The sequence below is a fragment of the Podarcis tiliguerta genome, assembly GCF_965153285.1.
Source record: "Podarcis tiliguerta genome assembly, chromosome: 8".
Taxonomy (NCBI): domain Eukaryota; kingdom Metazoa; phylum Chordata; class Lepidosauria; order Squamata; family Lacertidae; genus Podarcis; species Podarcis tiliguerta.
The window spans coordinates 86,534,502-86,555,925 of NC_139541.1; the positions used below are offsets into that span (position 1 = coordinate 86,534,502).

General features: G+C 47.2%; 1 protein-coding gene and 1 long non-coding RNA gene across 2 annotated transcripts in view; both read right to left on the reverse strand.

The window, feature by feature from the left end:
- LOC310684870 overlaps positions 1–21,424 on the reverse strand; it is a 47,154-nt gene that overhangs the window by 3,187 nt on the left and 22,543 nt on the right. The window lies entirely within an intron of this gene.
- LOC310684249 (uncharacterized protein) overlaps positions 1–21,424 on the reverse strand; it is a 24,836-nt gene continuing 3,412 nt past the window's right edge. Inside the window, exons 2-8 of the mRNA XM_083455047.1 lie at positions 18,778–19,281; positions 15,835–15,916; positions 15,122–15,204; positions 14,689–14,815; positions 2,090–3,213; positions 1,415–1,717; positions 1–687 (exon numbers count right to left, since the gene is read on the reverse strand). Coding sequence (XP_083311173.1) covers positions 2,159–3,213; positions 14,689–14,815; positions 15,122–15,204; positions 15,835–15,916; positions 18,778–19,281 — 1,851 coding nt within the window. The 3' untranslated portion in view covers positions 1–687; positions 1,415–1,717; positions 2,090–2,158. The remainder of the gene's footprint in view (positions 688–1,414; positions 1,718–2,089; positions 3,214–14,688; positions 14,816–15,121; positions 15,205–15,834; positions 15,917–18,777; positions 19,282–21,424) is intronic.

A 21,424-nucleotide genomic window follows, 5' to 3' on the forward strand; every position in this document is an offset into this window, starting at 1 on the left:
GGGGCAGCTGCTGGCTGGGACTTTGATTGGGGCAGGGTGGGGGCACAAGGAGAGGGAGACAGGAAGACCGGCCAGGGGGTGGCACTGGGGGGATTTGTTCACATTCGTTTTCTACCCAAAAACCACCACCCCCGGCTGTGAGGAAGGTGGCGCCTCCTCCATGAATTCCTCTTCCACTCCCAGCCACTCCACTCAAACCTTTGCTAAAATCCTGCTCTCCTCCCTCCTCTCCGTCTCAGAGGCTGGGCTTTCTGTCTCATTTGAAGAACCGCCAAAGCGCCCGCAGTTGCCTCTTATCTCCCACCCAAACCGTCCACATTAATCCTAAGCGTCTCCTGTTCTGATTTTTTTGTCTTCTTTTCCAGCTTTTCAGACTTCTCCTCCCTTCCTTTCATGGAGACATCTAGTGTTTCTGTTTTCTTTGTCAGTGTCTCTACTTTAGTGGTCAAATTATCTCCATTTCATTATTTTTATCAATTCGGGCTAATAGCGTCTCCAAATTTAACACAGGCCTGGTGTTAACTGTTTTTGAACTGCCATATTCAAAATCTCCCTCTCCCTTGTTCTCAAAGCAGCCTATTTTCCAGCAGCACCTTATCAGTTTGTCAAGGTCACAGATTAACTCTTTCCTAAGAGATCCTGTTTCCTGCATTTTTCCAGCCCTCCCTCTTCCTTCCTTCCTCCTCCCTCTTCTGATCCATGCAACGGTCATCTCCAGGCTTGACTACTGTAATTCACTCTACGCGGGGCTGCCCTTGAAGCTGTCCCAGAAACTCCAGCGGGTACAGAATGCTGCAGCGAGGCTCCTCACGGGGTCTCTGCCATGGGAGCATATTCATCCAGTGCTTTACCAGTTGCACTGGCTCCCGGTGGAGTACAGGGTCAGGTTTAAGGTGCTGGTTTTGTCTTTTAAAGCCCTTCACGGCCTAGGACCCTCGTACCTACGGGACCGCCTCTCCCGGTCTGCCCCACGGAGAGCCTCAAGGTCCATAAATAACAACAGCCTAGTGGTCCCAGGCCCTAAGGAAGTTAGATTGGCTTCAACCAGAGCCAGGGCCTTTTCAACTCTGGTGGAACGCTCTGCCTCATGAGACCAGGGCCCTGCAGGATCTGATTTCTTTCCGAAGGGCCTGTAAGACAGAGTTGTTCCGCCTGGCCTTTGGCTTGGAGCCAATTTGATTCCCTCCCTCCCTCTCTTTCTTTTTTCTTTTCCTTCTCCTCTTGCGATGAGGCTACATTTTAATATTTTAATGTTCCATTATTTTAATGTTGTATTTTACTTTTGTTTTTAAGTTTTAATCATTCATCTTGTTTTTATTATTGCTTGTAAGCCGCTCTGAACCCGGCCTTGGCTGGGGAGGGCGGGGGTATAAATAAAAAATTATTATTATTATTATTCCTTCCAGCCTGATACCCAACACACATAAGCTGTTTAACATAAAATCCAATTTCTCAAGTTAAGATTCGAATTAAACAAATAAACCAGATAATTACTTTAAGAGACGAACCATAAAACAGAAAAAAAGAATGTGTCCAAGAGGACCTAGCAATTTAGGTGTCCAGATAAGAGTGGTTGTCTTGCAGGAATCCAATTCTCTTTAAGTGGCTCAAAGTAGAAGAAATCTTTTCCTTCAAAGAGAAACGAACTTGTCCAAACCTGTCTTGATTTTAGCTTTCTCAGGGAGCTCTAAGTCCTTTTAAGAGCTCCAATTGTGTTAAGAACTTTAAAAAGGTTTTAGCAGAAGTGTTATTAAGAATTATACAAATATTAATTGTTAATGCGCTACAGTGTTAGGATAAATTATAGAACAAAAATTGAGAAAGAGGGAAAGGATTTGTTGAACCAGCTAATTTGAACTAGAATACAAAAAAGGGAGGTGCGAGGAAGTTGAGGAAACAAGCATATGAAAGATAATGAAATGAAACTTGGATGTGTTTTCAAATGTTTTAGTTTTTTTCTTGTTGTTTTGTGGTATTTTTTATTTTTATTTTTGATGTATTGTCTGTTAAATTTTTATTGTTTCTTCTTCTCTTTTTTATTCTTTTTTTTTTGTAACTATGAAACATTTAATAAATATCATTAAAAAAAAAGAACTTAAAAAATGAGACCAGACTTTCATAAATCCCTCCAATAACACTCTTGGCACTGAAATAGTTTCTACCCTGTGTGAATTCTCTGATGGGAAATGAGACTGTTGCTTTGACTGAAGCTCTTTCCACATTCCAGGCACTGATAGGGTTTCTCCCCTGTATGGATTTTGTGATGGGCTGTGAGACTTTCGTTCCTGGTGAAGCTCTTTCCACATTCCAGACACTGATAGGGTTTCTCCCCTGTATGAATTCTTAGATGGGAAGTGAAACTGCGGTTTTGACGGAAGCTCTTTCCACATTCTAAGCACTGATACGGTTTCTCCCCTGTATGTATTTTTTTATGGAAAGCAAAACTCTGTTTCCAGCTGAAGCTCTTTCCACATTCCAAGCACTGATAGGGTTTCTCCCCTGTATGAATTCTTCGATGGGAAGTGAGATCTGAGCAATTTCTGAATCTCTTTCCACATTCCACGCACTGATAGCGTTTTTCCCCTGGATGAATTTTACGATTGGAAGTGAGATCGTGGCTGTTACTGAAGCAGTGATATGGTTTCTCCCCTGTATGAATTTTACGATGGCAAGTGAGATTGTGGCTTTGACTGAAGCTCTTTCCACACTCCCAGCAGTGATATGGTTTCTCCCCTGTATGAATTCTACGGTGGGCAGTGAGATTGGAGCCCTGACTGAAGCTCTTTCCACATTCCACACACTGAAAGGGTTTCTCCCCTGTATGAATCCTTTGATGGGACGTGAGATGGGCCCTCTGACTGAAGCTCTTTCCACATTCCACACACTGATAGGGTTTCTCTCCTGTATGAATTCTATGATGGGAATTAAGATCGTGGCTGTGACTGAAGCTCTTTCCACACTCCAAGCAGTGATATGGCTTCTCCCCTGTATGGATCCTTTGATGGGAAGTGAGATGGGCACTCCGTTTGAAGCTCTTTCCACATTCCAAGCACTGATGGGGTTTCTTCTCAATGGGATTTCTTTGATGGGAAGTGGCATGGGAGCTCTGACTGAAGCTCTCTCCACAGTCTGAATCCTGATATGTGTCCTCCACTGTGTGGATTTCGTTGTGGTCTCCCTTGTTCTTCACTTCCAATTCATCGCCACCTGAAACTAAGAGGCAAAAAGATTAGAGTCTCGGGAAGAAGTGCAGTCCCAAATTACGGAACAATGCTAATTAATGCTTGGGACAGAGGAAGAACTGAACGGAGTTAGATGTTATAATGTTCCTTTTGTTCTGTAAAATTGTCTAGTTTCATATATAAATCAAGTTGAATATTAGATGTTTTCTCTCTAGTTTTTAAAAGTACAGCTTACTGTACTGGTAACATCATTTTGTTTAAATATAAATATGGATCTGTGCTATCTTCATAAATAAAATGTGCGTTTATTATTATTTAAAAGGTGGCCAAAGCGGGAAAGTTCCCTGTCGAAAATGAAGATATACAGTGGTACCTCGGGTTACATACGCTTCAGGTTACATACACTTCAGCTTACAGACTCTGCTAACTCAGAAAGAATGCTTCAGTTTAAGAACTTTGCTTCAGGATAAGAACAGAAATCTTGCCCCGGCGGTGCAGCAGCAGCAGGAGACCCCATTAGCCAAAGTGGTGCTTCAGGTTCAAAACAGTTTCAGGTTAACAATGGACCTCAGGAATGAATTAAGTACTTAACCCAAGGAACCACTGTATTCAATATGCTAAGTTGTACAATATGCAGTAATAAATCTAAACAAATTTTAAGAGCGGACATCCAGAACGAATTAAGTTCTTAACCCGAAGTACCACTGTACTTAAATGTTACATTATTGTGAGAAGTTACCGGGGACGAGGCAGGGGGCCTTCTCGGTAGGGGCACCCACCCTGTGGAACGCCCTCCCATCAGATGTCAAGGAATTAACTATGCAACTTTTAGAGGACTTCTGAAGGCACCTCTGTATTGGGACTTTTTAATGTTTGATGTTTTATTACGTTTTTCTATTTGCTGGAAGTTGCCCAGAGTGGCTGGGGCAATCCAATCAGATGGGAAGGGCAAAAATAATAAAATTATCATTATTGTGAACATTTAATAATCTGGTGGAAAATTTAGATCTGATTGATATCTGGAGACATAAAAATCCAATAACAAAACAATTTCACACTTTTCAGAATCACACCAAAGCTGGGCTAGGTTGGACCAAATATGGGTTTCAAGAGAATTAACAACAAGAGCAGTGAAATGTGAAATCCAACCTAGAACCCTTTCTGATCACAGCTCAGTAACCTTGGAGTTAAAAAGTAGAATACAAGGGAGATACAGATGGAGAATGAACGAATTCCTTTTTGAAAATGAGGAGATAATTGAGAAGGCAAAAATAACTTTAAAATATTATTTCGACATGAATATGAACAAAGAAACAAATATTAATACAGCCTGGGATGCCAGTAAGGCAGTGCTAAGAGGATTCCTAATTAATCAGAATAGCTACAGGAAAAAGTTAAGAGAACAAAAAAGAAGAAGAAATACTTAATCAATTAAGAGAATGCGAAAGAAAACTAATAATAAACCCAAGTGAGGAACAGATCAAACAAACCTACAGAATACTTCAAACGTAATTGTCAGGGGTTCAGGAGCAGAGGCACAGGAGAGGGAGGAAATGGAGAGCGAGGGGGAGGAGTCCGAAGGAAATGTCAGCGATGACAGCAATCCGAGGTCTCTGAGTCTTTCCAGTGACTCGGAGGATTCACAGAAAGGGGCCCCCATAGTCAGGGCAAGGGGAGTGCCCAGGGGGACACCTCGGGAAGAAGGGGCCAGAGGGGACTCAGAGAGCAGCAGCTGGAAATCAGGACCAGCGTCCCCCCCAGAGTGCAGTAGGGGGGAGGAGTCCCAGGCATCGGGATCAGGTGGCGCGCGGGCAGCGGGAGAACATGAGGCAGGAGTGACCACACCCCCGTCAGGGAGCGAGGAAACGGTCATCAGGAAAGTTAAACGCGTGCGCGCGCCAAGTTCAAATGTACAGGAGGGCGGCACGGTGGGCAGCCCGGGTAGGGAGCCAGGTCCTAAAGCCCGCCGAAGAGAGTGGGAGGAGTCAGAGGGGTCAACGTCTGCGTCGGAAGAGTCCAGGAGGGAGGAGACCCCGGGGGGTAGTAGGACCCAGAGGAAGAGAGAGAGAAGGAAGAGGTGGAGTAAGATTAGAGTCTTAAACTGGTGTACAGGGGGCGGAGACTCAGACGGAGCTTCGCCGGTCTAAACTCCAGACGTAGAGCTGGGACGCTGAGGCTTGGAAATGGAAACTATTCTTCAATAAAGACTTTGATACTTTACTACCGGCTAGCGTTGGTCCTTTGTGAGCTGGGACCAGGAGCCAGCTCGGACAGTAAGCTCCGTCTCTTAAAGTTTTGGCACCAAGAACCTTGCCACGTGAGCCGACGCAGCGAGGGCAGAGGAGGGGTGCTTCCAGAGCTCACAAAACTCAGGCAAGATGACTACGGAAGAGCAACTAGCAGCCCTGCAAGAAGCTGTGACACAACTCAGCACGGAGGTACTTGCATCCAGGAAAAGGGAGGAGGAAATGGTTAACGCCTGCCGGGATCTCCAAGTCAGGTTGGACGTGCTTTCTAAACAGGGGCAACCGGGACCCAAAGCAGAGGGCATTGGCTTGGGGAGAAGGGGAGGCAGTCTGGTATCTCATTTTGATGGGAGTTTACAGCAGTACCCCAACTTCAGAGCCGACCTGCTGTTTGCGCTGGATCTGCTAGGAAAAGACTTTAGAGATGAGAGAGAGAAAGTGGGGTTTATCTTGTCCCATTTGCATGGGGAGGCCAAAACGTGGCTGAGAAATTTATGGAGAGATAATGATCCGGCGCTCCAAGATGCGAAGGCTTTCATTAAAGCAATGGATTCGTGTTTTTTATCAAAGATAGACATCGACATTGCCAGAAGAGACATACACGGACTTAGACAAGGCAAAGCCAGTGTGAGGCAGTACCATGCACGCTTTTTTGGCTTAGTTCATGCACTGGGATGGGAGAAGGATTCCGCTCCAGTGAGAGACCTCTTTTGGGAAGGTCTGAATGCAGATGTAAAAACTGAGATTGCAAGGGGGGAGAGACCACAGAGCACTCAGCAGGTGGTCCAGAGGGCGTTAGAGGTTGGAGTGCGCCTGGAGGAACGTCCTTGGAACAGAGAAGAAGGACGTTGGGGAAGGGCGCCAGCCAGAGCACCTCCCTTCTCTCCCAAAGAAGCAGCGCGTGCGCACTCCACACCCTCGCAGGGAGGGGGAGAAGAACCGATGGAGATCGGAGGTGCCAGGGCTCAGTCAGCTACCAGAGCCCTAACCCCGGGAGCAGTCAAAACGAAGCCTCCTAGAGGGAACAGGAAGTGCTACATCTGCGACAGTGCTCAGCACATGGCGAAAGAGTGTCCCCAGAGGCTCCACAAGCACACTGCAGCCTCGGCAACAGTCACAGAAGCAACTCAACAAAGAACACCGCAACAGTTAAACGACGGAGTCTGGCTGGAGGAAGAGGCACTGGGGTCCAGCCAGACAAGTCAATGAAGCAATCCCCAGCAATTTTGCAGCCCACAGACCCCCTCCCACCCAAACCAGTGGTGCAGCTTACAGCGTCTCTCCAACTGCCCAATGGACGCACTCTGGAAGTGCCGATCACCATTGACTCCGGCAGCAACGCCGACTTTATAGGACTGGATTTCATTCAGCAGCACAATATACCACTACTACCAGCCACGCTGCCCCTGAAAGTTGTCACGGTGGATGGCAGAGACTTGTTAGGGGGGCAGGTGGTGCAACAAACGCAGCCAATGGTGATGCGGATTGGAAATCACCAAGAAGTCATCAGCTTCAATGTCACCCACCTGTCGGACACGCCGGTAGTCTTGGGCATGAGTTGGCTGCACAGGCACAGCCCAGCATTGGCGTGGTACCAGCGCCAACTGACCTTCGGCTCATCCTATTGCGCGGAACATTGCATCCTACCTAGCCCGGAAGAGGGAGGGGAAGACCCGCAGCTACAATTAGGCACGCTGCAAGCAGTGCCACGCAAGTATGCAGCGTTTTTGGAGGTTTTCTGCGAGAAGGAAGCAGACAAGCTGCCTCCCCACAGGCCCTATGACTGCAAGATTGACCTCCTGCCAGGGGCGACGCTGCCAACCGGGAAACTGTATTCCATGTCTGAAGACGAGCTGCAGGAACTCAGGGAGTTCATAGACCTCAACTTGAAGCGCGGTTTCATCCGGGAGTCGAAGGCAGTGGGGGGCAGTCCGGTATTCTTTGTGAAGAAAAAGGACACGCCCCAAAAGAGGCTTGTAGTTGATTTCAGGCTCTTAAATTCCAAGACCAAGCCCACGGCCTTTCCCATGCCCAAAATAGATGACCTGCTCGCAACGGTGAGGAAGGGACGCGTTTTCACTAAGTTGGATCTGCGAGGGGCGTACAACCTGATTCGCATACGGGAGGGAGACGAGTGGAAGACTGCCATGTTCACGCCCCTGGGCACTTATGAATACAGAGTTATGCCTTTTGGATTACAAAATGGCTCTCACTGTTTTCAAGCCTTCATGCATCACGTCCTGGCGGGTCTCCTCTACAAGAAATGCGTCTGCTTCTTGGACGACATCCTGATATTCTCAGAATCCGAGGAGACCCACGAGAGAGACGTCAAGGAGGTTCTGCAGAGACTGCAGGAGCATCGGCTGTACGCCAAGCTGGAAAAGTGCCAGTTCGACAGGAAGGAGGTGGATTTCCTGGGCTACAAGTTGTCGGACAAGGGGTTCGCCATGGACAGCGCCAAGGTTCGCGCAGTGTTGGACTGGAAGAGCCCGCGCAATCGGAAGGAGGTCCAGCGGTTTGTGGGTTTCGCCAACTTTTACCGCAAGTTCATCAAGGGGTTCGCGATGCAGACAGCGGCCATTACCGACACGCTCAGCTCCAAGAAGAAGAAATTCATCTGGACGGAGCAAGCGGAGCAGTCCTTCCAGAACCTTAAGCGTCTCTTCTCGTCCGAAGAGCAGCTACTACATGTGAATCCCGGCAGACCGATGAGAGTTGAAACGGACGCCTCAGACAGAGCCGTGGGCGCAGTACTGTTGCAGCAGGACCCGCATGGGGATTGGAGACCGTGTGCCTTCTACTCTAGGAAGCTCAGCAAGTCAGAGCAGAACTACACCATCTGGGACAGGGAGTTGCTGGCCATTCATGCAGCATTCAAGGCGTGGCGGCACTTCCTCATCGGAGCCAAACACACAGTGCAGGTTCGCACGGATCATAAGAACCTGGAGTACTGGCGCACGGCAAGGTTCCTGAACCAGCGGCACATCAGATGGGCGGAGTTCTTTGCGGATTTCGACTTCCGGATAGAGTACATCCCAGGCGACAACAACATCATGGCAGATGCACTGTCCAGAAAGCCACAATACCTCGAAGAGGCGGCGCCAGCAGCGGCCAAGCACATTTTTGCACCGAAAGCGTGGGCGTGCGCTTCAGCAACAGTGGATCTGGATGCGGTCCGTCGAGCACTGCAGGAGGACCCCTTCGCACAAGCCAAGATGGAGGAGGTGCACAAGGGCACGGTGAAGGACGACGAGTTCCAAATACGGGACGGATTGCTCATCCGCAGAGGGGCACTCTATGTACCGGGAGACGACCTCCGTGCGAAAGTACTGCAGCAGTTGCACGACACACCCACCGCCGGGCACTTTGGCAAGGAGAAGACGACAGAATTAGTTGCCAGAGATTTTTGGTGGCCCAAGATGAGGGGGGAAGTCGCGGAGTACGTCTCGAGGTGCGACACCTGCCAAAGGGCCAAGTCAGTGCACAAACCTCCGGCGGGACTGCTCGAACCGCTGCAGACACCGAGCGAACCGTGGGAGAGGGTGGCCCTGGACTTTGTCACGGATTTACCCAGCTCAAGGGGTAAAACGGCAGTGCTAGTGGTGGTGGACATGTTCACCAAAATGGCCCACTTCATTCCATGCGCGAAGGTGGCCACGGCGGAACAGACCGCCAAACTGTTTATAGACCACGTCTTCAGGGTGCACGGTCTGCCACGGTCTATCTTGTCCGACAGGGGGCGACAGTTCATTTCAAACTTCTGGCAGAAGCTGATGGGTTTCCTGAACGTCAAGATCAACCTAGCGTCGGCGAGACACCCGCAGACCAACGGACAAGCGGAGCGCGTCAACGCCATCATGCAGCAGTACCTGAGATGCTATGCAAATCAGCAGCCGGCAACATGGGTGGACTACCTGCCGCTCGCTGAGTTCGCCTACAACAACACGAAGCACGTGTCCACGAGGGTGACACCGTTCTTCGCCAACAACGGGAGGCATCCCAGAACCTTCCCGGGATTAGAGAGACTGGGGGAGGGGGAGCCACAGGCAGCGGAAGTTTTAGCGGCAGAATTGCAGGAGGTTCACGAACAGCTTAGGAGGCAGTTAGAGCTTGCAAAGCACGCATACAAACTGCAGGCTGACAAGCACAGAAGGGTCGGGGAGGACATACAGGTGGGAGACTGGGTGTGGTTAGCGGCCCACGCAGTGCCGACCAGATCATTAGCGAAGAAGAAACTCGGACATAAGCAGCTAGGACCTTACCAAGTTGAGGCACAGATCAATCCAGTGGCCTTCCGGTTGACACTTCCGGAGGGATCCAGAATGCACCCAGTATTCCATAGGTCGGTGCTCACGCCCTACAAAGCACCTCACCGATTTCAGGCGCAGGGCACGGCACCACACCCGTATAGGGAGACCCCCCCAAGGAGGGAGTCGCCAAGAGGGGAGCCCATCAACCAGGTCACAGAGATTTTAGACTCGAGATGGGGGGAAGAGGGAGTAGAATATTTTCTCGCCAGTGAAGGTACCCCGGCCAGCGCCAACCGTTGGGTGCCGGACTATGCCCTGAACGAGCCTCTTCTCAAGGAGGAGTTTCATGCCTTGTTCCCACACAGGCCCATGCCAGCCGAGTATTTTGACGACTGGCTTTTCACACCCACGCTTTCAACCAGCACATTCCAGGGGTTCACCTCGGACGAAGAACCGGCAATAGAAACACGTTCCCCGGAGGGCTCGCCCTCGGGGTTTGCCTCAGACCGCTCGTTTTGGTGGGACGATCGAGGAGAGGAGCGGTGGAGCAGGAGGTGGCGGGGGGGTCCTTGGCAGGCAACGGACCCAGAGGTGACAGAAGGCGAGATGGACATGGACGTGCTGGGGGAGGACGTTGGGTTCGAGCATGGCGGCACGGAGATGGAAGCAGAGGAGATCGAGGTCGGCGGAAACACGGAGGACGAGCCGGGCTTATCCGGCTGGATGCACGCCACGGGGGACGAACTGTATCCGCCATTCACCCCCACAACGACGGAGCACCCAGCACCCCCGCCGGAGGAGGGGGAGGGGGGAAGGGGGGGCTTCGAGGGGGGGATGGATGTCAGGGGTTCAGGAGCAGAGGCACAGGAGAGGGAGGAAATGGAGAGCGAGGGGGAGGAGTCCGAAGGAAATGTCAGCAATGACAGCAATCCGAGGTCTCTGAGTCTTTCCAGTGACTCGGAGGATTCACAGAAAGGGGCCCCCATAGTCAGGGCAAGAGGAGTACCCAGGGGGACACCTCGGGAAGAAGGGGCCAGAGGGGACTCAGAGAGCAGCAGCTGGAAATCAGGACCAGCGTCCCCCCCAGAGTGCAGTAGGGGGGAGGAGTCCCAGGCATCGGGATCAGGTGGCGCGCGGGCAGCGGGAGAACATGAGGCAGGAGTGACCACACCCCCGTCAGGGAGCGAGGAAACGGTCATCAGGAAAGTTAAACGCGCACGCGCGCCAAGTTCAAATGTACAGGAGGGCGGCACGGTGGGCAGCCCGGGTAGGGAGCCAGGTCCTAAAGCCCGCCGAAGAGAGTGGGAGGAGTCAGAGGGGTCAACGTCTGCGTCGGAAGAGTCCAGGAGGGAGGAGACCCCGGGGGGTAGTAGGACCCAGAGGAAGAGAGAGAGAAGGAAGAGGTGGAGTAAGATTAGAGTCTTAAACTGGTGTACAGGGGGCGGAGACTCAGACGGAGCTTCGCCGGTCTAAACTCCAGACGTAGAGCTGGGACGCTGAGGCTTGGAAATGGAAACTATTCTTCAATAAAGACTTTGATACTTTACTACCGGCTAGCGTTGGTCCTTTGTGAGCTGGGACCAGGAGCCAGCTCTGACAGTAATACTCAATTTTAATAGGTCAAGAAGTAGAATGGAGAATTAAGGTATGGAAGCAAAAATATTTTGAATCAGCAAACAAAACTGGGAAACTATTAGCGTGGCAACTACGAAAAAGTAAAAAACAAAATGTGATCAATAAAATAAGAATAGAAGATCAGATTGTGGAAGACCCCAAGAGAATAAAGGAAAATTTTATTAAATTTTATGAAAAACCATATAAAAGGAAAAAAGAAAACATAATTGGAATAAAGAAGTACTTAGAAGAAAATAGAATGAAAGGATTAACAGAAGAGGAGAAAATACAATTAAATAAACCTATAAAAATGGAAGAAATCCAGGAGGCGATAAAAAAAATGAAACTGGGAAAAGCTCCAGGGCCTGATGGCTTATCTGCTAAATACTATAAAGTTTTAGAGGAATACTTAGCCCCGGTACTATGCGAAGTAGCAAATAACATCTTAAGAGGAGGTAAAACACCAGACTCATGGAAGGAAGCCTATATTACATTGATATCTAAGCCAGATACAGATAAGTTTAACATGAAAAATTATAGACCAATATCATTATTAAATAACGATTATAAAATATTCGCAGAAGTAATGGCCAATCATCTCAAGAAATGCTTAACAAACCTTATTCATACAGACCAAGTTGGATTTTTACCCAATAGACAATTAAAAGATAATATAAGACACATAATAAATATTATTGAATATCTAGACTGCAAGAATGATATCCCTGCGGCAATAATCTTTATTGATGCCGAAAAGGCTTTTGATAATGTATCCTGGCAATTCCTTTTGGGGTGTTTGGAAACAGTAGGGATAGAGGGCTCCTTTTTGGAGGGTATAAAAGCTATGTACTCAAGCCAAAGAGCAAAATTAATCATCAATAATGACTTAACTGACTCTTTTGAAATTTCAAAGGGCACGAGACAGGAATGCCCTCTGTCTCCTCTTCTATTTATAATGGTATTAGAAATTATCGCGAATAAGATAAGAACAACACCAGAAGTACGTGGAATTAAAATCGGGGAAAAATATAAATTGAAAGCATATGCTGATGATTTGATGTTATGTTATCATTAGAAGATCCACAAAAAAGTGTACACAGGGTAATAGAATTATTAGAAGAATTTGGAAAGTTATTGGGTTTTAAGTTAAACAAATCAAAAACTAAAATGATGACTAAAAACATCGAAGAAGTTGTGAAAAACCAGTTAGAGGTACAAATTGGAATTAAGGCGGTAAAAAAAGCAAAATACTTAAAAATTTGGCTAACTATGAAGAATATAAATTTAATGGCGGATAATTATTTAGTTACTTGGAAAGAAATCAAAAAGGACCTAGATATCTGGAACAGGATGAAATTATCATGGTCAGGAAGAATGGCCGCAATTAAGATGAACATACTTCCAAAGCTGCTATTTTTGTTCCAAAATATTCCGGTGATAAGGGGAACCACAGTTTTTAAAGATTGGCAAAAAATTCTATCCAAATTCATTTGGCAGGGAAAAAGGCCTAGAATTAAATTCAAATTACTTACAGATAGAAGGGAAAGAGGAGGATTTGCGGTACTGAATTTGAAACTGTACTACGAGGCTTCATGCCTCTGTTGGATTAAAGAATGGATTGTCATAAAAAATACTGACCTGCTAGATCTAGAGGGCTTCAATACCAGATTCGGATGGCACACATATTTGTGGCACAACAAAGTAAAAGTACACGAAGGATTCTCCAATCATATTATCAGAGGACCATTGATAGAGGTATGGGAAAGAAACAAAAATTTACTTGAAAGAAACACTCCCTGGTGGCTGTCACCAATAGATATTTTAACAAGCAAAAAAGTAAATATAGAAGGTGAAAGATGGACATATGAAGACTTGTTGGTTAGAACAGAGAAAGGTTGGAAAATCAAAACTTATGAAGAATTAGGAGATAAATTAACGAGTTGGTTACAATTCCATCAAATTAACGCACTGTGGACAGAAGATAAAAAGATTGGGATGAACAAAAAAAAATCCAGATTTCAGATAGAAATATTGGAAGGAAATTCAAAACTTTTATCAAAAATGTATAACCAACTGTTATAATGGGATACTAAGGATGAGGAGATAAAAGAAGTCATGGTGAAATGGGCGATAGACCTGGGATATAATTTGGAATATGATAGTTGAATAAAGCTCTGGAATAAAGATACGAAGTTTACAGCGTGTGTCGCACTAAGAGAAAACATGGAAAAAATGATGTACAGATGGTACATCACCTCTGTAAAATTAGAAAAAAATTATAAGACTGGAGACAACATGAGCTGGAAGTGCAAAAATAAGGAAGGAAGTTTCCACCACATGTGGTGGACCTGTGAAAAAATCAAAAAGTTTTGGGAGCTTGTTTATAATGAATTAAAAAAAAATGTTCAAATACACTTTTGTTAAAAAACCGGAAAACTTCCTTCTGGGGATGATTGGTAATGAAATTAAGAAAGAGGACCAGACTTTATTCCAGTATGCAACAACAGCTGCTAGAATATTAATAGCACAAAATTGGAAATCAATTAGTATCCCAACGGTAAGAGATTGGCAAAGTAAACTATTCGAATACTTAGAATTGGCAAAAATAACACAAAAAATTAGAGATCAGAAAGAAACAAAGTTTATTAAGGAATGGAATAAATTCATAACATATATTGAAGCAGATTTTAAAAATCTAAAGATCACAGTAGGCTAAATATAACTCTCCGACATGCAGAAGTCTTAAAGATAAACTGCGGAAAAAATCCTTTATTATATAACCCAAAACCAAGGTGGAGGGAAGTCAATTAGTTATATGTTGTTTTTTGTTCTTAGCTTTTTTTTCTATTTAGCCGTGTTGTTTGGTTTATTTTTTGTTTGTGATGAATTTGTCTTGTGTGTATTGGTGTGTAATGAAAATTAATAAAGAGAATGCAAATATATATATATATCATTATTGTTACCACAGGGTTCACTGCCTGAGATTCAAAAAGCCTGGCTCTGTTTTGGGATGGAGTTTGTTTGGTTCAGTCGTGGAATCTGTGCCATCTCCAGTGTCAAGCGACTCTTTGGTCACCAGAGAGAGACAGAAGCAAGAACAAAAGCAGGAAACTTGACTGAAGCTACTTCAACATCCCAAATCACTCTGAATCCTACATTTAAGAAGGCCTGGGCAGTTCAGACAGCCTGATCGTGGTTTTAAACGGCAGAACTGAAAGAAGAATATTCACAGGGAAAACAATCAATAGCCATCCATCCAAGGTTTGCTGTGGGAGTGTTAACATCCCAGGTGCTGTGGGTGGCGCTGTTGAGCCCCATCGAAATATCAGAGGTTCGTCACATAGAGAGATGTCTTGAATTACAAAACAGATAGGATGATCCAATAGGGAGCCTTACCGAGAGAGTCCAAGATCCCACGATTCTCCTCCATGACTTCCTTATGGAGAGCTCTCTGGTCAGGATCCAGCAACGCCCACTCCTCGTCTGTGAAATGGACAGCCACATCTTCAAAGCAGACTGGACCCTAACAGAGCAGGAAAAAGGCTGTCCTCTTAGAGAACATTCAGGTGGCTCTGTTCTTTTCTACAGCGGCCAGACCCCTCTCTGCCTTCCTCATCCCTCTCTCCTGCTGCAGCTTCTGCCTGGGAGTCTGGGCTGCTCTCTGCCACAGACTCCCTCTGCTCCCTGAGCCCTCTTCCCTCTCCAGCTTCAGACCCCTCCTCCTCCTCCTCCCAGTCGGCTCCCTCTTCTCTGGCTCCTCCCACCATTCCTCGGCATCCAGCCAGTCTGCATCCAAGCAGTCCTTCCCCACAAGGCTCCTTCCCCCTACCTGATCTGGGTCCACAGCCGCTGCCTCCCCTCCACCACCATGAAAAGATGAAGGAGCAGGTCTTGGTGGCATCATTCCGTCACCTGGGAGAGACCAAGTGGAAACCGTGAGCGCCTGCTTCTCTCAGAGGTGAAACAGTGCATCTCTAAGTACAGATGGGGCTTGTCCAAGTCTCCCCTGCTAGCTTCCGGTTCCGCTCTGCTTTAATGGAGGCAGCGGGAGATCGTTGGCAAAGGAAAAACAAGGATGACTGAGGGTAATTCTCCTTGCAAGTTTCCCCCAGGGACAGGGGGAAATGGGCTTCACTCCCAGTTTGTCTCTGTACCTGGCTCCGGCTCTAGCATGGATTGCGAGAGGCAGGGAGGCGCTGAGTGCAAAAGCCCTTCGCCTGCCAAAACCCCTCCTTCGCTGCCATTTAGAAGCAGAGGTTCTCCTGTCAATCAGAGCTCAATTTGGACTAATGTACAGGCATTGCTGGAAGAGAGGAGATCATAAACTGCGGAATTGAACCAGCTGCAGTAAACGTCTCCCCTGCTGAGTACATTTGGACATTTGTACCAATTTCATATAATAGTTGTGCAAAAATACATCTCCCCCCCCCTGAGCTCTGGGCTCCAGGTGTCTTCCCCCAAAAGATGCAAAGAACTCACAGATTAGTTTCAAAACCAAGAGAATGTGACAAAACGGGGGAGAAAACACTCCTTCCTCCTTACCCAGAGGCCTCACTCTGGCGTCCAACGGAGTCTTCTCTGCCTCAGAAGAATCAAGACCCATTTCTGCCAAAAGATCCTTCCTCTGAAAGAGCAACAAGGATTCAAAACAGAGAATGGGAGCTTCCGGGTTGGCGCGCCCGGCAATGGCGGATTTCCTCCGTCTTGGAGGAGACTGCTCTCCGGAAAGAAGGGTCTGACCGCCTACGGCGAGGCGGAGACCCGCAAAAAACCACGGTCGGAGGAAGACCGTGGACATGGGATCCAGCTGGTGCCAGTAGCGCCTCCCTTACTCGCGGGGAGACCCGGTTACGGGCTCCGGAGCGAAGTGGGGTGAGCGGCGCGGCACTTTGGATCGACCGCTGTTTTCAGGGAGCGAAGCCGCACAGCTGCTGTCGGGAAGCGCTAACCTTTCCTGTTGACATTTGGACTAAAAGAACTTCTTGTAAGTAAATGGAAATTGGATTACAAATTACTGAAATTCGGCACCAGGTGGAAGGCTAAAACAGGAAGCCCACCTTCCACTTTGTAGAAAGACCAAGGCAAAAGTGTGAGAACTGGAGCCTTTAAAAGGTACTTTCTAAGGAATACAAATCTGTCACCTAAGCCTCTTAAACCCCCCTCGGAAGCAGGGAAGAGGGGGAGATTGTTTCAACAGTTTATAGCCCTGCAGAGAAGCATACTTTGATCTTATTTTCTTCCATCTCGAGCCCGGGACCGGGTTGCCAAAACGAGAAAAAGAATCTTTATAATAAGAAATAATCATTAAGAAGAAATGGATTAAGAGAGAACTGAATCCTTTGCCTATTGTTGGATGGAAAGGAAAAAAGGAGTTAAATGATAATTGTTTTCTGAAAGGTGGATGAAAAATAACTAGAGGAAACTGTAACCAGTCGGCTGTGGAAAGTTACAGAAACATATATTGGATTGTTATATTTGTTACACTTTTGGATAGAAACTTTCACACAGGCTGCAACTTTACAGACTAAACATAAGCATCTGACCTTGACAGTAAGATAATACTGAAAGAACAGACTTGGGAACATGGAGGGAAAAATAACAGCCTTGTTGGAACAATTTCAAAAAAAACTGTCTATTCTGGAATTTGGCATCTCTGATCTGAAGGACAATTTGCACAGCCTGGCACAAGAAGGAAAAAAATTAGTAAACTCGGCCCAAGGACTGGAACTAAACCAACAAGGAAGGATAACTGAGAAGAATATGGATCAAACAGAACAGGATTTGTCTTTGCAAGAGGAATCTCTGGTGGAAAATACAGAAATAGAGCCTCAAGTCGATGGACAAAAAGAGGACTATGAGAGTAAAGAGTTCAAAGGACAGATTTGGAAAAGGAGTGCCATGGACGGACTAAAAGATACAGATTTGATAAGATATACTTTGGAAACTGGCACTCTGAGAAAGTTGGAAGAAGTGAAATCTAGCAACTCTAAAGAGAGTGTGGAGCAAGCTTTGGACAATTCTCTGACTTACAAGAGGAAATATAAAGTATGGGCAAGCTTGATCAAAAAGGTTAAAGGAGATGCTGAGGGGAATGTGGTCTGGGACATAATTTTAGGCTCGAAAAAGAATTTGCAAATAGGTCAGAAAGATGATTTGAAGGCCTCGGACATTAGACAACCTGGCTGATGGATTGAATTCAGAGACTGGAAAGACTTTAAAAATTTGTAAAAAGGACTAGCAGTACCCGAAACCGGGGGGAAGAGATGGGGGGAATAATTGGAGATTTTTAAACAAAATTTGACAAAATATGGTTCTAATAAGCATTTTGATGGGATGACGGAAGTAATTTAATTGGTCCCAGGGAGCAAGTTAAGGAAGATGAAAAATTAAGATATAAGGGTATATAATCACAAGGTTTAAGTTTAGAAGTTTCAAGGCAAATTTTTTTTCTTCATTATTATTGTTTTCTTTAAAAATGGTAAAGTTAAATGAATGAAAAAGCATTAAAAGTGGGTTGGAATCTGCCGATTAGATTAAAAATCTGGCATACAAGGAGGGAGGTGGGGGGAAGTCATGGAAACAAGTTAACGAAAAAAAGGGAAGACTTTGTGTTGTATGGGGTATTTTTGTGTTTTGTTTTTTGGGATTTTGGTGTTGGGGGATGGGGAAGAGGGTCTTTTTTTCTCTCTTTTTTTGTGGGGTATCTCTCTTTTTTCTTCTCTTTATTCCTTTTAATCTATCTCTTTTTGATATTTAATGTCTTTCTTTTTTCTTCATTTTTTCATTTTTGTTTTTTGTGGATATGTTTTGTTTTGGTGTTATGCTGTTGGAAAATCTCAATAAATATTATTTAAAAAAACAAAAAAACAAAACAGAGAATGGGGAGAAGGGTTAGAGAAGGAATGGCAGAGGAAAGCGCCTTCGGGGACAGAGGTGAAAGCTGCTTCCTGCTTCTGCTAGACTGGTGTCTGGGACTGGCTGCCAGGACCATGAAACATTGGTCCTCAAGGATCTTCACTGGCTCCCAGAACGTTTCCCAGCACAATTCAAAGCCCTAAACGGCCTCAAAGGCCCAGTATACCCAGAGGAGCGTCTCCATGAACTGAGGTCCAGTTCCGAGGGTCTTCTGCTGATTCCCTCACTGTGATAAGTGAAGTTACAGGGAACCAGGCAGAAGACTTTCTCCACAGTGGCCCCCACCCTGGGGAATGCCCTCCCACCAGGTGATAAGGGTATAAAAAACTGCATAACTTTTAGAAGACATCTGATGTCTTCTTATGCTTTTATATGTGCTGGAAGGCACCCAGCCACATGGGTGTGGTATGAAGAAGAAGAAGAAGAAGAAGAAGAAGAAGAAGAAGAAGAAGAAGAAGATCTGTTTCTAGATGCTTTCCAAAAAAGGATGGGCCATTAGGAAATGATTTGGGAATACTCTCCCTCCTCTTTGGAGCCCCTTGGGAGCATCCAGAGGAAAGTCTCTCTCACCTGCTGCTCTGCCTGCTTCCTCTCCTCTGCCTGACTCAGGAGGAAACCTTCGGCCAGGGCCACCGCCTGGGAACTGGTCTCCGCTCCACATTCCTTCACCCAGCTCTCCATCTCCACTGGAAGGACAGCCAGGAACTGCTCCAAGATCACCAGGTCCAGCATCTCAGTTTTCGTGTGTCTTTCTGGCTTCAGCCATTGGCAGCAAAATTGGTAGAGTTGGTTGCAAACTTCTCGTGGTCCTTTGGCCTCCTGGTAGCAGAACTGCCTGAGCTGCTGGCTCTGCACCTCTGAGCAAAGGGTGTCCTCCTCACCCAGGATCTTCTGCATGGAGTTTTCCCAGAATCCCCCACTGCTCCCCGTTTCCATGGCATGGCCTCTTCCTGCTTCAGGGCCAGCTGAGTCTTGCTCATCCATCTGGGCTCTCCGGAAGTCTCCAAGAGATCGGAAGGAGCCCCTTGGTCCTCTGCCAAGTTCTGTGTGTCCTAATGCAAGCTGCAGCAAATCCTATGAATCAAACACATTCTTCTATTATAAGATCAAAGCACAGCCAAGAGAAAAAGAATGTTCCCTGAGGAAACGTGGGGAGAGGAGGAGGAGGAGGAAGAAGTCATAACTGTGAATGACAAGTGAGTGTAATCTGGAGCCAGGGCAACAGTGGGGGTCCCTCCCAAGCCCACTTCATAGTCCAGAGCTTCGCCCCAAGCCAGCCATATCTCCTTGGGTGGCTTGCTGAGCAGCAGGGCTCATGTCTAGCTCCAGGCACCGTCCCTTGGGGACTTCCTGCTCTGGATCTGGGTGGAACTGCCCTGGAAGACACCTCGGAAACTGGACTTTCCATCAAAAACAGAATTATGGAGGGAAAACGCCCAACATACAGAGATTTATGAATAGAGAGAGAAGGGAAGCTTCCTGGTGTTTCCCTCCTAATATACTTCTCCCTCATGTCCCTCTTAATCTCCTTCTCTCTCATAATAATGTCCCTCTTAATATACTTCTCTCTCATAATAATGTCCCTCTTAATATACTTCTCTCTCATAATAATGTCCCTCTTAATGTCCTTCTCCCTCATGTCCCTCTTAATATACTTCTCTCTCATAATAATGTCCCTCTTAATGTCCTTCTCCCTCATGTCCCTCTTAATACACTTTTCCCTCACAATAATGTCCCTCTTAATCTCCTTCTCCCTCATGTCCCTCCGCATGTCCTTCTCCCTCCTCACCGTCTTCCAGTCCCGCCTCCCTGGCCTGAGGTCCCTCTGCCTCCCTCCCGGACCCCCCAGCCTCTCTTCCCTCCCCTTCCCGCCTCCCCCCGGGGCAGGGAGTTCCCCAGGCTCCCCCCGAGAGGAGACCCACCACAGCCCGGCAGGCGAAGGCCAGGCCGGAAGGGACGTCAGAGGGGGGGAGGAGGGGGAGGAGGAGGAGGAGCGGCCCGCCTTCCTTTCCTGTCCTCTCTAGGAAGCCAGCTCGGCGCCCCTTAACCCTTCTCTCTCCCTGCCGAGGAGCCCGGGGCGTCAAGCGGGCGGAGAGGAGAAGGCTGGGAATAAGCCGGACCCCGAACCCGGGCCTGGGCGCGTGTGCGTGTGAAGGGGGAACCCGTGTCCGGGAGGAGGAGCCCGTCTCTCTGCCCGGGGCTGCGAAGGGGCGTCTGGGCGGGGGAGAGGGGGGCCTTGGGGGGGGCCAGATGGGGGACCCGGGGGTGTCTCTTCTGGGGGGGGGGCGAGTCTCTCTTGGGGACTGCGGGGCAGCGAGCCCTGTCCCAGCAAGAGGGGGTCCCGGGGGGGGGCTGAGGGAGCAGCTGGAGGGGGAGACGTGGCTGGGGGGGCCACTCTGTGTTGTCCCACCTGCTGCTTGGGGTCTGTATTTCAGCCATAAATATCCCATGTTCTTCTCTGTTAGTGACGTCGCCTTGGAAGCAGCACAGGAGCAGCCGAGGGGATTTTCCTAGGAAGCCTTTTATTCCCCCTCCGGTGACATTGTTATAGGTTTGCAGGTGCCAAACACCCCAAAATTGAGGCGCATCTTTGGGGGCTACTACGCAATGCTAGTCTAGTTGCACCAGGAAGTGATCTGACCACAGCACTTCTTATGTTTTAGCATATGTTGTTTTGTGTCTATATTTCAGCAATAAATATCAAATGTTCCATGAGCATATAAGCCATGAACAAGTAAATAAATAAGAGTCCGTTGTATATCACGCAGCAGGAAAAGACCACACAAAAAGCAATAAAGTTAGTCCACAGATTAATTTTTATTCAAATCGAGAATAGAAAAAAGCAGTGGTAAGTACAGTGTCTCAAAGATGTAGCGTAATATCTTTACCTTAGGTAAAAAAAGTAATTAAACATAACAATCGGCAAAGAGTCTATTAACTGGAATTTTTCAGTGGCAAGGGGGAAAAGGAAGCCCATCACAGCAGGCCTGCGTTGTTAAAAATCAGGAGAAGAGATTTCTGTACATCTCAAGAGCAAGAAGAATGTGTTCCTTCCCACCCTTTGCTTGAGAAGCCAGAGGAAAACTCTGTGTTTGGCTCCAGGGTCCCTTGAGAGAGAGTTGGTTCTGACTCCCTGAGCAAAGAGGAAGGAAAAGGGGGTCCTACAAGGAGAGGATGAGGGGAAGACCCCCTTTCTAGGGGTGGGCGAGAGGGATTG